Source organism: Theropithecus gelada, chromosome 9 (assembly GCF_003255815.1).
Source record: "Theropithecus gelada isolate Dixy chromosome 9, Tgel_1.0, whole genome shotgun sequence".
NCBI classification, from domain to species: domain Eukaryota; kingdom Metazoa; phylum Chordata; class Mammalia; order Primates; family Cercopithecidae; genus Theropithecus; species Theropithecus gelada.
In genome coordinates this window covers 107,269,754-107,287,344 of record NC_037677.1, presented here as the reverse complement: position 1 = coordinate 107,287,344, position 17,591 = coordinate 107,269,754, and the positions used below count along the sequence as shown (strand labels likewise).

General features: G+C 37.4%; 1 protein-coding gene across 1 annotated transcript in view; it reads right to left on the bottom strand.

Annotated features, from left to right (window-relative positions):
* Positions 1 to 5,177: 5,177 nt before the first annotated feature.
* Positions 5,178 to 17,591, bottom strand: part of SMC3 (structural maintenance of chromosomes 3) — a 36,957-nt gene continuing 24,543 nt past the window's right edge. The window contains exons 18-29 of the mRNA XM_025397198.1: positions 16,748 to 16,898; positions 13,465 to 13,617; positions 11,757 to 11,908; positions 10,258 to 10,416; positions 9,219 to 9,326; positions 8,635 to 8,743; positions 7,868 to 8,115; positions 7,574 to 7,786; positions 7,092 to 7,283; positions 6,758 to 6,935; positions 6,469 to 6,575; positions 5,178 to 5,582 (exon numbers count right to left, since the gene is read on the bottom strand). Of these exons, the coding sequence (XP_025252983.1) occupies positions 5,511 to 5,582; positions 6,469 to 6,575; positions 6,758 to 6,935; positions 7,092 to 7,283; positions 7,574 to 7,786; positions 7,868 to 8,115; positions 8,635 to 8,743; positions 9,219 to 9,326; positions 10,258 to 10,416; positions 11,757 to 11,908; positions 13,465 to 13,617; positions 16,748 to 16,898 (1,842 nt within the window). The 3' untranslated portion in view covers positions 5,178 to 5,510. The remainder of the gene's footprint in view (positions 5,583 to 6,468; positions 6,576 to 6,757; positions 6,936 to 7,091; positions 7,284 to 7,573; positions 7,787 to 7,867; positions 8,116 to 8,634; positions 8,744 to 9,218; positions 9,327 to 10,257; positions 10,417 to 11,756; positions 11,909 to 13,464; positions 13,618 to 16,747; positions 16,899 to 17,591) is intronic.

Below are 17,591 nucleotides of genomic sequence, written 5' to 3'. Positions count from 1 at the left end.
CCATGTGCTTCTTGCAAACCTAATCGCTAGGCTGCCTCATGTCCCTGTGCAATTACTGGCTGCCACAAGGGCTCTTACACCCAGGAGACTCTCTGTCTCTAGGAAGGGGAGAGTGAGTGCCACATGGTGGCAGATTTATGGAGCAACGCTGGCATCTTTCATGCAGAAGACTGGCAGCCAGGAGTAATCCAGTCCCCCTAGGACACTGACACAAGTGATCGGAGTATACCTAAATAGGTGCGGTCTAAAGAAAACAGGAGTGGGGAGGCAAAGGGCAAAGAAAACCAGAGATGGTAAATTGTGCCCTTAAAATCTATTTCTCTGTGTCATGTGGAGGATCAGTCAACACTGTGCTCTCTCTCTCCCATTTACATAGTTAACTTGGGAGAAAGAAAGAGCTAATGTATTAAAGAGTCTGTCCTACTTCTGAAGCAGGAAAGCCAGGACTTGGTTCTGGCTCTGTGGGTTATTAAGCTGTGTGTGCTCACTTATTCATTTGGGTCACTTACCTAATCTGGACTTCAAATTTCCTCATCTATAAAATTAAAGTATTAAACTAAAAAATGTTGTATCTCTGGATCTAAATATATCCTGTGAAGTACTAACTTAGACAAAGTGTAGATATGAAAGCCATTTTTTTATTTTTTTGAGACGGAGTCTCGCTCAGTCGCCCAGGCTGAAGTGCAGTGACACAATCTCAGCTCACTGCAAGCTCCGCCTCCTGGGTTCATGCCATTCTCCTGCCTCAGCCTCCTGAGTAGCTGGGACTACAGGTGCATGCCACCAGGTCCGGCTAATTTTTTAATTTTTAGTAGAGATGGGTTTCACCGTGTTAGCCAGAATGCTCTTGATCTCCTGACCTCATGATCCACCCACCTCGGCCTCTTGAAGTGTTGGGATTACAGGCATGAGCCACCATGCCTGGCCGAAAGCCATTTCTAAGAAGACATGTTTTGTGAAATCTGAGCTCTTGCCAAAATAATATTCCTTCTAGAAATGTTAACCCACTTCATCAAGAATTACTTACTGTGACCAAAATAAAAGCTGTTAATACTTCTAGGCAATAGGCAATTGAAATAGATTCTGTTCTTACTTTTCTCGGATGAAAAGTATAATTGTTTCTTCCAAAAGATGAAACTAAGGGAACAAGGACATCACTGTTGCTCAATATTCACAAAAAAGGAGAAGATAATTTCCACCTAATTACATATAACTTTAAAACAAGGGCCAGGTGCAGTGGCTCACACCTGTAATTCTAACACTTTGGGAAGCCAATGATCACTTGAGGCCAGGAGTTCAACACCAGCCTGGGTAAAGTGGGATCCCTATCTACTTAAAAGCACATACCTGTAATTCTAGCTACCTACTTGGGAGGGTGCGGTGGGAGGAACCCTTGAGCCCAGGAGTTGGAGATGACATCGAGCTATGATTGAGCCATTGCACTCCAGCCTGAACAAGAGTGAGGTCCTGTCTTCTCTTAAAAAAAAAAAAAAAAAAAAAAGGAAAATACCAAGTAGGGAAGGAAAGATCCTCCTAAGTAGCAGGCTAACACTTCGCTGTTACCATTTAAACTGCGTTAATGTGCAACTGGTTCCATTTACACTTCCCTCCATTTAAGATAGCGGACTAAGCATAAATACACAAACCTGGATTATTAGCATTCCAGGATAAGGAGATATGCCTGAGTAAAAAGATACAGAATGAATAGTATTTCGTAAATGTAACACTTTTTCCTCCCAGGCTCAAGTGACCCCTTCCACCTCAGCCTCCCAAGTAGCTGGGACTACAGGTGTGGCCACCACACCCAGGTAATTTTTAAATTTTTTTTAGAAATGGGATCTCACTATGTTGCCCAGGCTGGTCTCAAACTCCTGGCTCAAATGATCCTCCTGCTCCAGCTTCTAAAAATGTTGGTATTACAGGTATGAGCCACTATACCTAGCAGAATTTTTATGAAAAGTTCTTAAATCTTTAAGACAGAACATAATCTCTGTACCTCTGTAGCAAGCACCCAACAACTGGAAGCTGTATCCTGTGTAAGACCATTTACTGGGTGATAGTGAAATCTGAATACTGTTCACTTTACTTAAACACTAGTATTCTCCCTTTGTGGGAAGCTGAATCAAAGTACTAGTCCTTTTATTTAGAGTTTGTTTTGTTTTTGGATGGAGTCTCGCTGTCTCCTAGGCTGGAGTGCTGTAGCGCAATCTTAGCTCACTGCAACCTCCACTGCCCAGGTTCAAGCAATTCTCCTGCCTCAGTCTCCCAAGTAGCTGGGACTATAGGCCCGTGTCACTTCACCCAGCTGATTTTTGTATTTTTAGTAGAAATGGGGTTTCACCATGTTGGTCAGGCTGGTCTTGAGCTCTTGACCTCAAGTGATCTGCTCGCCTCGGCCTCCCAAAGTGCTGGGATTACAGGCGTGAGCCACCGCACCTGGCCTAGAGAGTTATTAGAAGAGAAACACTTTTTAAGAATTAACTAAATATTTCCAAAGACAAGTTTGCTATTGCTTACTTTTAAAAAAGGAATCCTCCCTTTCTATTTCTCCATTTTCTACTGACTATATTATTCACAGTAAAATTATTTCTATAAATTGCATCATTTTATAAAATTACTTTTTCACTAATTTTGAGTAGACAAATCCTTAACCTACATATTAACCATTTCATGTTTTACATCTTTTTCTTTTTTTTTTTTTTTGAGACGGAGTCTTGCTCTGTAGCCCAGGCTGGAGTGCAGTGGCCGGATCTCAGCTCACTGCAAGCTCCGCCTCCCGGGTTCACGCCATTCTCCGGCCTCAGCCTCCCGAGTAGCTGGGACTACAGGCGCCCGCCACCTCGCCCGGCTATTTTTTGTATTTCTTAGTAGAGACGGGGTTTCACCGTGTTAGCCAGGATGGTCTCGATCTCCTGACCTCGTGATCCGCCCATCTCGGCCTCCCAAAGTGCTGGGATTACAGGCTTGAGCCACCTTGCCCGGCCTACATCTTTTTCAAAAAGAGCATAAAAAGTAAATAAAAATCCTTACAAATATTCACACTGACTTCTAGGACTCTACGCTGGGAAAATAATCCTAAATTTTGGGAGTTTTATGTATAAAAGTGTTGATTTTTTAAATTCATTTTTGGTACTTTAGCCAAAAGAAAACAATCTAGTGGGATAGTTAAGTAAATTATGCTACTTCTACTTGACAGAATAGCATATGGCTATTAAAATTTTGTTTCCAAAGCATTAAAACAGCAATATTTTATACTGTATTACTAAATTAAAAATCTAAGATATAAAATTATGCACCTAGAATAAACATAAAAATAAACCACAAAACTTTTTATGAAGATTTGAAGGAAATGCCCCAAAATATTAATATTGGCAGGCCAAAGTGGAAGATCACTTGAGCCCAGGAGTTCAAGATTGCAGTGAGCTGTGATCCTGCCACTGCACTCCAGCCTGGGTGATGGGATGAGACCCCCCATCTCTTAAAATATATGTTCTTCAATTCCACTGTGGTGAATGTAATGCATTTGTAACAGTATTAACAAAATCTGCAAGTGGAAGAATCAGTACTACTGAGGAAAGGACTCTCCAGCCAAAGAGAAGCACTTAGATTTTATGCATCATTGGCTAACTCCTTGGGTAAATGTCTGTCCTTCTAAGTTTCTGGGTTAAGTATGCTCAGGATTGTCACATTTTTCTATTCAGTTTCATTAGAATTAACAACTCATGACTAAGATATCGCAAAGAATATAGGCTTTTACAAAAATTTATTGTTTCATTATTAGGTGCTTTATTATTATAAATTTACTGGCATTTCGTCATACTAATATCTTTTGGGAAACACTTAAGAATAATATTAAGTTTTAGAATGATGCTATGTCTGTAACATCCTTTGAATTGAATCTTGGAACTTACCTTACACCAAATTCTGTATTATAAGGGGTTGGTCATATCAGAGGAAATCTACAAATTATAAACTATACACCAAGCATTCATGATGAATATTCTTAGGTAGATGTTTAAGAAAAATTCTTGGGGAAATATGTAAGAAAAATGGTAGAAATACTAGAAAGATATTCTAGTTACATAACCCTTTGAATGGAGTCGTACATAGAACATATACCAAATTATCTATTATAGATCAGTTATATTACAGCAAAGCTATAAAGTATAAATAATACACCGAACATTTAAACTCTAAAGATTCAGTCAAAATGAAAACCCAAAGTAAACACACATTTTAAAATTTGATTTAAAGTCCCATTACTATTTCTTTATTTTAAAAGTATCTCTCTAGGTATTTCTGGTTTCCAATGATGGAAGTGTAGCTCCTAACAAATTCTCCTACAGATAAAAAGTATAAACTGAGGCCAGGGGAAATCAACAAGAAAAAGAAATTAAAGGTAAATATTTCAAAAGGAAGAAATAAAACTGCCTCTTTCTTGCAAATGACATGACTGTCTATGTGGAAAATGTCAATCTACAAAAAGCTACAAGGACTATTAAGGTAGTCTTCCAGGGTCACAGGAGACCCACAGTGAGGGCTGCACTTCAAGACCTACTTTCAAAGAAAAGAGTACGGAAAGGGGAAAAAATGTAACCTCACAATGAAGAAAACTGGCAAATACAAGGTTGGGTAGGTGATCGAGGTAAATATCATCAGTGATAAAGCATGTTAATATGTACTATTATATGAGGTAATGAGAATACTTCACTTCTGTGGTATTAGCCCCAATCTAACCATGAGAAAAATATCAAACCCAATTTGAGGGACATTCTACAAAACATCTGAATATTCCTCAAAATTGTCAAGATATAATAAACAATGACAGAAACTCTCACAGACTAGAAGAGATGTAAGTAAATGTAATGTAGTATCCTCTGTGGGATCCTACAAAAGGAAAAGGGCCTTAGTAGAAAAACTAGTCAAATCTGAATGAAATCTTGAGTTGATAGCAATATATCAATGATAAATATACTATGGTTGGTAGGGGCTGATTTTGTGCTTCCCTTCCCAAATTCACATGTTGAAGTCCTAACCCTCAATACCTCAAATGTAACTGTATTTGGAGACAGGCCTTTTAAAGAGGTGATTAAGTTAAAATGAGGCCTTACATCCAATCTCATTAGTGTTCTCACTGGAAAAGACTATGACAAATGAAAAGCCACATAAAACACTAAATTAGTCATAAACCAATTATTTAATTGAAGCTATAAAAAAGGCAGTATAAGTGATAAAACAATTAGGAAAGAATATTTAGCATGTTTCAAAAGATTTAAAATAGCAGGACATTTTACAAAAAGTTGTACAGGAAATAAAATTCTTAAACTATAAGTACAAACATGACATTACAGAGTATCTTATAAAATACAAAGACAAATATAAAAGGACTATGATGCTTTAAGTCTGAAAACTATTAATAATGGCCAAATATTTAGGTTTAAATTCACAGTTCCTGGGTATGAGAATCATTACTATACACATCTCCCAAACCAGTAGGTAGTATTTTCCAATTAACCATGTGTGGTATCATCTTCTACAAAGTCTTTGGCCATCTCTGCTGTGATCACATCAATATGACTAACCTGAAGAATAAATGTTAAAAACAAAATCTGTTAAATACATCTGTTTGCATTGTATAGGGTAATATATACAGCCCATCACCTACATTTTTAAATTTTTCTTTTTTTTTTTTTTTTTGAGATGGAGTCTTGCTCTTGTCGCCCAGGCTGGAGTGCAGTGGCACGATCTTGGCTCACTGCAACCTCCGCCTCCCAAATTCAAGCAATTCTTCTGCCTCAGCCTCCCAAGTAGCTGGGACTACAGGCTCACACCACCATGCCCAGCTAATTTCGTATTTTTAGTAGAGACAGGGTTTCTCCATACTGGCCAGGCTGGTCTCAAACTCCTGACCTGGTGATCCACCTGCCTTGGCCTCCCAAAGTGCTGGGATTACAGGCGTCAGCCACTGCGCACAGCCTATCACCTATATTTTACATATGAAGTAAAATAATTCTGAAGCACTGACTTATAAAACCTTTATTTACAGTGGTGTTTGTTCAATGCATGGATTTAAAAAATATGTATTTTAATGCTCTGAAGAAATACCATGCCTAAACATCTAAACTACCTTTTGTTCACTTTCTATTACTTTGCTATTTCATCAATAATGTTAAGGTTGGGAAGACACCCAGGAAGAGCTGTGCAGTCCATACAAATGAACATATGTAATTGTTAAAGATTGTGCATTACAGAAGCACTGAATAGACTGGATAGAAAGATATGGTTTGCTAATGCCAATGAAAATAAAACGAATGCAATGCCATAAACTATTGCTAAACTTCATAGTTATTTGAAGGAAAAGTTTTTTCTTTAAAAAGACATCAGATAAGCAAAGACTTTCTAAGTTTTCTTTCACTATTTAACATAGAATCAGAATTCAACAAATTAATTACAAACTTAAAAAATTACCTTATTTCTGAACTTTACACCATAGAATTTGTCAGCTGACTCAAGCAGTTCAGGCCTAAAAGTAGTTGTAATAAACTGAGCATGTACAGCAAGTTCCATAATCATATCTGTAAAAAGGAAATAGTGCTTTAACAAATTTCTCTTTTCAGCAGAGCTGAAAATTTAAAAAGCAACTATCTTTACTCTTACTAAAATTCAAAACTGCCTGAGTTTGCTTTTTTCATACATGTATCAGCAAATATTACCAGCTTATTGTTAAATACAAAACCAAAACTGTACTGAACTGTACCTGACACAGCCTTTCTGTGCTGAGCATCCAGAGCCTGGTCAATCTCATCAAACAAGTAAAATGGAGCTGGGTCACATTTCTGAATGGCAAAAATCAGAGCAAGAGCTACCAAGGATTTCTGTCCACCTGAAAGCTGTTGCATTTCTCTCATTTCACCTTGTTTTCCTGTAAATGACACCTAAGAATAAACACATGAGTTAATATCCTAAAGGGTAGAACCACCACCATCTTCCAAAAGTAACTTGCATATAATGCACCAATCAGATATGCAAAAGATACTATAAATTCTATTATGGTAATGCTCTGAGGAAAATGGAATATAAAAGTATTTTACCCTAATTCCAACTCCAGTAAACTGGTCAACTGATGGGACACTGCTTTGTGAGCCAGAACCCCTCTCACTCTCACCGCTCCCTTCTCCTTCATCTTGAGACTGACTGCCCTCCACATCTCCTTTCTTCATCACCAAAGTAGCTTTGCCACCAGGTACTAACTTCTGGAATACTTCACTGAAGTTCTTGGATACCTTAAAAAAAAAAAAAGACTGAAATATAAATTTTGCTTAGGTAGAATTATACATTAACAAGTAAAATATTTAAAAGCTACCAATTATTTTTTAATCTTAACAAGGATAACAGACTGGATCCTTCTAAAGGCTGTGTAAAACATTCAAGTTACTGTAAACCTATATGCTAGATTTGTTCACATGTATTAGATTCACCTGTTAATGAGGAAAAAAGCTTTAAAATCTTTACAAACTGAGTAAGAGCTGAAGCTTTTGTCCTGTGTATATTTTTACTACAAAGCAAAACATACCTGTTTGAAAGTTAACTGAATAGCTTCGTATTTCCGAAGTTCAAGTACATTCATCAGCTCCATGATCGATTTGTAACCCCTATCTAACTCTTCTTGTCGCTTTATTAACTTTTCTTTCTGCTCTGAGAAATTTACAAACTGATCCAAAGCCTTTTTGTTAACATGGCTGTACTTCTTTAATTCTGTGTTGCACTGCTCAAGTTTTCGAAACAACTAAAAAGAGAAAATATGTATTCATATAAATAAATTTACATACCAAGCAATTTGTAACAAGACTTCAAATTTAAAACCAACCTGTTTGAGGCTCAGTGTCTGGTACTTTTCAAATGCTTCCTGGGGAAGTGATCCAAGTTCTCGAATTTTCTTCATACACTCCTCTTTCTTCTTCAATAGCATGCCTTGCCGATTTGTCATCTTTTCCAGTTCTTTAGTATCATGATTTATAGCATCCATATGTTCTTTTTCCATATTTTTCCAGCGCTCCATACTCTTCTGAAGCTCCTTAATTCCAGCTTCTGTTTTATCAATGGAATTGTCCAAATCTAAGATGGGGGGAAAAACAAAATTAGGCTATAATATCTAGTTTAAAGCCAGTGTTACAGCGTTATTTGAGTAAAGATTTTTATGATTAAACCTACCAAAATAGATTTTAGGTTTTTGTCAGTGTTTAAAATTTTCTGTGAAAATTTATGAACCACTTAAATCAGTACAAAATTAGAACTATATATATAAGTCACTCAAATATATAATTTTCATTATTCAATGTTAATGCTTATAAACTAAAGTTATTTTCTTAGCAACTAAGTGATAAGAGAAACTTGAGTCAAGTATTTCATATTTTATCAACAAAATGAATCATTTATGGTCTCAATTGTCACAAACATTTCAGTAAAAACTTGCTATTTATAGTCAACTTACTAAATTCCATTCACTATACATTGTTTATAATGGAAAACAAAAAATCATTAGTATATGCTTCTGCCTATTTGGACATTTTATTCTGCAGTAAACAATTTTATAAAACATGTATGTAAACAAAATTTTACTACATAAAAATTCACCTTCTGATCGTGCCATAGTGTCTTTTACTCTTTTATTGATGGCTTCAAGTTCTGATGTTGTGGCAGTGAGAACAGTACCCCCTTCTGTCTCTCTCAGCTCATTAAGTTCCTATAATAAAAAAATGTAAATTCCATTAGTTTCAAATGTTATGACTGCCAACATTTTCTACAGCTATTGTCTGAACAAACATTCAAGAAAACCAAAAAATATAAATACTTCATATAATTAGAAATATACTTAAAGTATCCATTAAAGGGAAGAAAAAGACATAATTACTAGAAAATTTCTAAGCATCTAAACACCACTGAAAAACTATAACATTTACTAAGTACTCAGAATGTGCCACGATAGCAATTATATAAAACAACTATGATAATATTTAATTTACACAAGAAACTGAGGCTTAGAAATAGTAAGTGACTTGTCCAAAATCACACACTAGGTGGCAGAATTCCAACCCAAGGCCCACAGACACTAAGCTTTCTGTCCCCAAAGCCCTTGCTTTCAATCAGAGCCTCTGATATAACCACTTGCAGTAGGTCATGGCCACGAAGGAGCCCTTAAAAAAAAAACACATACACACCTGTTCTACTTGGTCCAAGCGTTTTCTCAGATTCTCATTGAGATAAGTCTCTACTCGAGTAATAATACCTTCTAATTTAATTCTTTCATTTAGCAACTGTCTGTTTTCCTAGAATTAAGAAAAAGTCTACATAAGCATGTACATTTCACACACAGGAAGAGTGCTCATCTGCTGTCCTCTCTAGTACTTGTGCTCACATTGAGCTGAAATGAAGTTTAATACATTATATTCTTCAAAAAAGCCCTATACTTTCTTCATTTTTCTCTTATCAATTCATAATGTTAAATTTTTGTGGCTGGCTCTTTTTGTAATGCTTGCTGTCAAAAACGGTTTCTTTAACTGCTTTTCATTTTTTAGAATCAGTGTTGGTGGTTTACATCTATGCAGTTTTAAAAATCTACTAAAGGCTGGGCACGGTGGCTCAAGCCTGTAATCCCAGCACTTTGGGAGGCCGAGGCGGGCGGATCACGAGGTCAGGAGATCGAGACCATCCTGGCTAACACGGTGAAACCCCGTCTCTACTAAGAAATACAAAAAATAGCCGGGCGAGGTGGCGGGCGCCTGTAGTCCCAGCTACTCGGAGGCTGAGGCAGGAGAATGGTGTGAACTCGGGAGGTGGAGCTTGCAGTGAGCTGAGATCGTGCCACTGTACTCCAGCCTGGGCGACAGAGCAAGAATCGTCTCAAAAAAAAAAAAAATCAATTCAAATGTTTAATTAAAATATTAAATATGTAAAGGTAGTAAGATAAATATGGTAAGTCTTAACAAGTTCAAACTTACTAATAGCAATACTTACAACTAATAAGTAATGCTAATTAACTAAACTGTAAGGAAATGAAAATTTCTTGTATAATCCTAACCTAGCTAGAACGGTTTAGAAAAACAAAATCTTATTTACTCCTATGGGTATTAAAAGTCCAAGCCTCATTTTAATATTTTCTCAGTTCTTTTCTTTCATATTCCCCTAGTTAGCAAGAAAGGCACTTTTCACAATAGCCAATTACTAATGAATTTTTTTTCCAGTCAGCCATGTACTTACCTGCTGAAGTTGACGAATCTCATCATTCAGTGCATCTACTCTCTTCTGATCTTCCAAACTCAGTTGAGAAAGCAAATCAGTTCCCAGTTCCGCTTTCAATGATTCTCTGGTAGACTCCATAGCATGCAAGCTTGCCTCCAAACTCTGTAAGCTACGTTGCTATATGACGTTATCCGTTTATTAGTAAGGTATTAGCCTCTGGATTACTTATAGTGAAAATTTTAAAACAATCTATATTTGATCTGAGCTAAATACAAAGACATAACTCAAATATTAGGTGCCTATTAATGTGGTAATTAGGACTCTAGCAACAAAAAACATACGATGTAATAGTATAGGTGGGGCAGGGTGGGCCAGATCATATTCCATGATTAAACTATACAAAAATCTTCAGGCATACTATAACAAAAAGTTGCCGGGCACGGTGGCTCAGACCTGTAATCCCAGCACTTTGGGAGGCCAAGGTGGGTGGATCACGAGGTCCAGAGTTCGAGATGAGCCTGGCCAACATGGTGAAACCCGTCTCTACTAAAAATACAAAAATTAGCTGGGTATGGAGGCGTGTGCCTGTAATCCCAGCTACTCGGGAGACCGAGGCAGGAGAATCACTTGAATCCGGGAGGCAGAGGTTGCAGTGAGCCAAGATCATGCCATTGCACTCCAGCCTAGGTGACTGGGCGAGACTCCATCCCAAAAAAAACCAAAAGTTGTCAGAATGTGTTGGGATGGTACAATTGCAGGCACATCTTGTTTTTTTTTTTTTTAAGCTCTTTGTAGTTTCAGTATAATACTACGTAAAAGATTGGTCAAAACTGTCAAGTTTATGAGACCAATAACATACTATCACATAAGTTTGCTTTCTAATTTTAATACAGTCTGGACGAAATGGAATCAAATATTCAGCTAATTCCACTGTGCTTCAGATAAAAATGGTTACTGACAAAAACTGACCATCAGACAGTTATGTCATAGCTTCAAATGCCTATTTGTTCAATGCAGGTGGAAAGTCTGAACGTGCCAACAGGAGACTCTGGGTATTCATGGGTTTAAGAATGGTAAAACAGATGCAGACATCCAAAAGTATGGGTCCAGCCTGGGCACAGTGGTTCACACCTGTAATTCCAGTACTTTGAGAGGGCAAGGCAGGCAGATCACCTGAGGTCAGGAGTTTGAGACCAGCCTGGCCAACATGGTGAAACCTCATCTCTACTAAACACAAAATTAGCCGGATGTGGTGGTGCACGTCTGTAGTCCCAGCTCCTCAGGAGGCTGAGGCAGGAAAATCGCTTGAACCCAGGAGGTGGAGGCTGCAGTGAGCTGAGAACACACACTGCACTGCAGCCTGGGTGAGGGCGAGACAGAGTGAGACTCTGTCTTCAAAAAAAAAAAAAAAAGTATGGGTCCAAACAAAAAGCATAAAATTCAAGGATAACCCATATAATGTATGATCCACATTAATCTGTAACAGTTGGTCTATAACCAAAGATATACTTACGAACCTTAGGCATGAAGGTTTTCTCTGACTGCTGCCTCTTCTCTTTTAGCATCTTCATTTCTGATAATATGCTATCTCTAGATGCTTTAAATTTCCTTTGCTGGGTCTCAATCTGTTGCATTTGGTTCATCAACTGATCAATTTCATTATTAATCCATATACAAGGCTAAGGAAAATTATCTCCAGGTGGTAAATGTATCATGTTCTGAATTCTTTTTAGACACAACACCATATATTCCTTCCTTTTCTTTACCCCCAAATAACATTCATGTCCTCAAATTTATGGACCAAAACAATGCTGAACTGTATTACCCAAAATGCGTTCAATCATAAAGAAGCTTGAAACATTTCACACCCCACCATTTCACTCTCAGAATAACATGTATACTGTTTTACTAAAAGCTATACAAAACAAATTCTTGGAAAACCATAAAGGAGGCTAGGTGAAATCTAACAATATTACATACTTTTAAGTGTCTTTTCATTCAACAAATGTGTACTGTTACTATGCTTAAGGCACTATGTTAAGGGTTTATGTATGAAGAGTAGTTCTTGCCATATGTGGAAGAAATAATTCAATCTAGCTGGATTATCAAACACAGGAAGATAGCTGGTACACACTGTCAACATCCTCCTTTTCCTCAGTATTTCCCCATACTCTGTGTCAACATCTTGCCAAATTCAGGCAGTTCTTTAAAGTGTGATATGCAGACCCCTACAAGGTCAAAGCTCAGGTGCTTATTTTTATTTTTCTGTGCTTGCACTGATGGCACAGAAGGTATATATCTGCAGTTTTTAAAAAATGCCAGTTTCACTTGAAGCAGTAAAAACCACTAACTTTATATCTATTCTTGATGCTCAAGTACCTATATTTTTCAACTTGTTTGGCGAAACGGAAAGCACACATAAAGTACTTTTGTCTTATACCAAAGCACCATGGTGATTTTAAGAAAATCCACATACACAATTGTTTCATTTGTGAACTGAACTAACGACTATGGTTACTCAGACTTGGTTATCTGACAGCCATTTCCTCCACTGACATTAAATTTGCACCAAATAACTTCACGACAGTAAAATCTAACATTTTTCACCCTCCCCTGCCACCCCCTCCCTTTTTTTTTTTTTTGAGACAGGGTCTCACTTTGTCACCCAGACTGGAGTGCAGTGGTGCGATCTCAGCTCACTGCAACCTTCACCTCCCAGGCTCAAGTGATCTTCCTGCCTCAGCCTCCCAGGTAGCTGGGACTACAGGCCTGTGCCACCACACAAGTACAATGAACTGCCGGTCCTTACATATTTGACTTCTAAGCAGTATGTAACATTACTGATGCCTCTCACTCTCTTCCTTAAAACATTATCTCTTGCTTACATAAATTTAACAAGAAAAAAAATCAAAAAACACTACCAAGGTTTTCCTTATACAATTCACTAACTGATCCTTCTCAGTTTCCTCTTTCTTTGCCTGATACAACCTGTATTTTGGTGTTCTATGGGTTCTTTTCTTCCAAGTGACTTGATGGTATTAGCTACTTAACACTTAAACAATCATTAAAATAGCTTTTAGTCTTAAAAAGCTAAACAAACATAAGCCCTGAACTTAAAACACAAAGTTTTAATATATATGTGAAAAAACAAAAGATTATATATGGCAACCAAAACACAGTTCTTTCCCCACAATATCTATCATTATACACAAAACAAAAAGATATTTTCAATATTTCTGCGCAGGTTTTCATTGAGCTTTGCTTCAAGTTCGCCTAGCTCTTCTTCTGCTTTTCTAACATCTTTCTGCAATTCAAGTCGAGACTTCCTTGTGTCATAATAACCCCCAGTTAGAGCACCTCGATGACTGACCTGGTCACCTACAAACAAAACATATGTGATAGGTCTGTATAACTTTTATTCAATGATAAATTGACTTATAATGAAAAAAACTAACCTGCAGGCTTTAAGTACATAATGAGAATTGAAAAGAATTTAAACCTCCCTGAAAAAATTGCTTTTCAATGCTAAAATTTCCTTTTTTTTTGAGACAGAGTCTTACTCTCTTGCTCAGGCTGGAGTGCAGTGCTGTGGCCACAGCTCACTGCAGCCTCAAACTCCTGGATTCAAGTGATCCTCCTGCTTCAGCCTCCTGAGTGGCTAGGAACAGGTGTGTACCACCACACCTTTTTTGTAGAGGCCAGGTCTTGCTATGTGCCTAGGTGGTTCTCAAACTTCCAGCCTCAAGTGACCCTCCTGCTTCAGCCTCTCAAGTATCTGGGATTACAGGGTCAAGCCACTGTGCCTAGACAAAACTCGCAGTTTTTGGGTTTTTTTTCCTAACAAAAACTCGCAGTTGAACCTGAACATCTACCAGAGAGCAAGGAAGTATTGAAGACTAATGAGGACATATTAGTAGGACACAGGACCTAGCCTGAAATTTCCACTGGCCCTATTTAGGAAAATCTGAGCATCAAAATAACAATACCAGTATAATAACACATTTTATTTTTTAAAAAATAATCCATGAATCACAGTGATACTTTTAAAAAAATGAAAAGTGGAGACTCTTCTCTACAGAAGAGTGACAGCTAATAAATGCAGTAGCAATAACAGAATTCAAGAATCACCATTTTTAAACTCCCAGTGTAATAACTGATTCAGGCAAGAGTCAACAAAGGTGCTAAAGTAACTGGTAAAGTTGTTGGGAGAACTTGACATTCATGTAGTCTTGAAGAATAATCTCACATATTATTAAACTACAAAGGGGCAAAAGGGGTACCTTTACAATGGAGAGATCTGCAGGTGATCAAATCTAGTATCGCTAACAATGAGACACATTATATGACACCATAAGTATATACATTCATGTCAACAATAAACGATGAGGAAGAAGACAAATCCAGAAAAAGGAACTTTTCTGGATTTTTCTAGGTGGGGAGAAGGGAGGAGTAACTGTCTTATATTTAAAGAATCTAAAGAGAAGACACTACATGCATACTTGATTGAATCCTAGATAGAAAAATATTTTAGAAAAACAAAGCTTGAATATGGATACTTTTAGAAGATATTAGGTTAAATTTCTTAGGTGTAACAATGATACTGTGGCTATACAAAAGAATGTTCTTATTGTTAGGAAATGCATGCTTAAATTTTAGAGATGAAGTGTCATGTTTTACTTATTCTCAGATGGTTCAAAACCACAACAAAATGTACATATACAGAAACAAAGCTTGGGGGGAGACGGGTTTACCTGCTTTCTTTAACAAATAAAGAGAAAAAAAAAAATTGAGGGCAGGTAAACTTATATACTGGAGGTTTCTTAACCTGAATTCCAAAGATAAAATTCAGAAGATCTGTGATTCGAATAGGAAAAAAATTTACATCTTTATTTTTATTAACCTCAAAATGAGATTTAACATTTCCTTCTATAATGAACAGGACAAGAACCACAGTAGTAGTATTAGTACCTGTGACTTTACCAAAAGAAGAGCTATTTTCGTTTTAGATTACACTTATCAGATCTCAAAATAGTTTACATGTATCAGTACTTCAAACTTATGGTAGTTATTAGACCCACTACTAAATCTTGTTTTTTGAATACATTAAAGTATTATTTCTTTTTGAGACAGAGTCTCGCTGTGTCTCCCAGACTGGAGTGCAGTGGCACAATCTCGGCTCACTGCAAGCTCCACCTCCCAGGTTCACACCATTCTCCTGTCTCAGCCTCCCGAGTAGCTGGGACTACAGGCGCCCGCCACTATGCCCGGCTAATATTTTGTATTTTTAGTAGAAACGGAGTTTCACCGTGTTAGCCAGGATGGTCTCGATCTCCTGACCTCGTGATCCACCCACCTCGGCCTCCCAAAGTGCTGGAATTACAGGCGTGAGCCACCACGCCCAGCCAAAGAATTATATTTTTTTAAGTAATCTTGCCAATACATCTTTGTGATCCAAAGTATTTTATTCTAAGCATTAAAAATTGTGTTGAATGTGGCTTTTGCTGTAGAAAAGAAAAAAAGTAAAAAAAAAAAAAAAATTGTGAGGAAGTATCCATAGGCTTCAAATAGCCAAAGCAGTCCACACTGCAAAAAAGGTTAAGAACCCCTGCTACATACCAAATGATTACATTTCAGAGACATCAACTAAGTATTAAGTACAAACCCTGTCTGGACTCTTAATTGAACAAACCAACTATTTAAAAAACGATAAAATAATTGAAAATAAATGTTTCTTTTCTTTTCTTTTTTTTGAGACAGGGTCTTGCTCTATCACCCAGGCTGGAGTGCAAGGGTGTGATCTTGGCTCACTGCACCCTCTGCCTCCCGCGTTTACGCCACTCTCATGCCTCAGCCTCCTGAGTAGTTGGGATTACAGGCGCACACCACCACACCCAGCTAATTTTTTGTATTTTTAGTAGAGATGGGGTTTCGCCATGCTGGCTAGGCTAGTCTTGAATTCCCGGCATCAAGTGATCCACTTGCCTCGGCTTCCCAAAGTGCTGGGGTTACAAATGTGAGCCATCACACCCGGCCAAAGGCAAAGGATGAATTTTTCGAATACTCTCAAAACCAGAATCCCTCCAAAATACTGTTAAGATATATTCATCAGACATGCATATAGCTCAAGTGACATATTACACAGATTATATGTCTCTCTGTTTTTTGAGACAGTCTCACTCTGTCACCCAGGCTGGAGTGCAATGGCGTGATCTCAGCTCACTGCAACCACTGCCTCCCGCGTTCAAGCGATTCTCCTGCCCCAGCCTCCTGAGTAGCTGGGACTACAGGTGCACACCACCACACCCAGCAAATCTTCGTATTTTTAGTGGAGACAGGGTTTCACCTCGTTAGCCAGGCTAGTCTTGAACTCCTGACTTCAGGTGATCCACCCGTCTCAGCCTCCCCAAGTGCTGGGGTTACAGGCGTGAGCCACTGTGCCCAGCCAGATTATGTTTTAAATGATTTGTTAGAATTTATCTGTTTAAAGCTAAGAATTAGTATTACAAACCTTCCAAAGTAATACAGTCCATAGTGAAAGCACGGGCCAGCTGGGTTGAAACTTCCATGCTACGACAAATAAGAGTCTTTCCAAAAACATGTTTGAAAGCTTTGTCGAATCTGGAATTGTACCTCAGTTTGCTGATCATAGGAATAGCATCCTAAAAATGAAATTTTGTGAACAGAGAGATCACAGTTAACTAAAAACTTAGAATTACAAAAGTACATCTTTATGAAATACAAATAAACCAAACACCATTATATTTCAAAATTATTGGGGTTTTTCCTGAAGTAGTTAGAAGACTCATTCCACTAGAATATCCTGGTAATTTTGCTCATGTAATCAAGGTTTTCAACAGTAGAACCTAATAGCATAAAGAGTTTAGTGGTTCTGTAGCTAGACTGCCCAAATTCAAACACTGGTTTCACCATTTATCAGATGTGTGCTGTGGACAAGTTGCTTAACTTCCTCAAATAATAGTTACTTCATCTACAAAATTGTAGACAATACATACCTTCCTTATAAAGTTGTGAAGCCTAAATGAGTTAATATATGCAAAACTTAGGATAGTATCTCTCACATAAAAGGGCTAAATATAAACAGCATTTCCTCAATGTTTTAATTTTACATATTTTATATATCTAAATTAGATATTCAGGAAAATATTTTGTCAGATAGAATTTCATTTTCTCTCTCCTAAACTGTTAGAACAGGATTTTTGGAATTTTTTAAATTATGAAAATATATCTCATATACAGAAAAATGCAGTTAAGTGTTCAGTGTAAATTAATAAAGAGAACACCAACATAACCACTACACAGCACAAGAAACAGAGCACTGCTGACACCCCAGA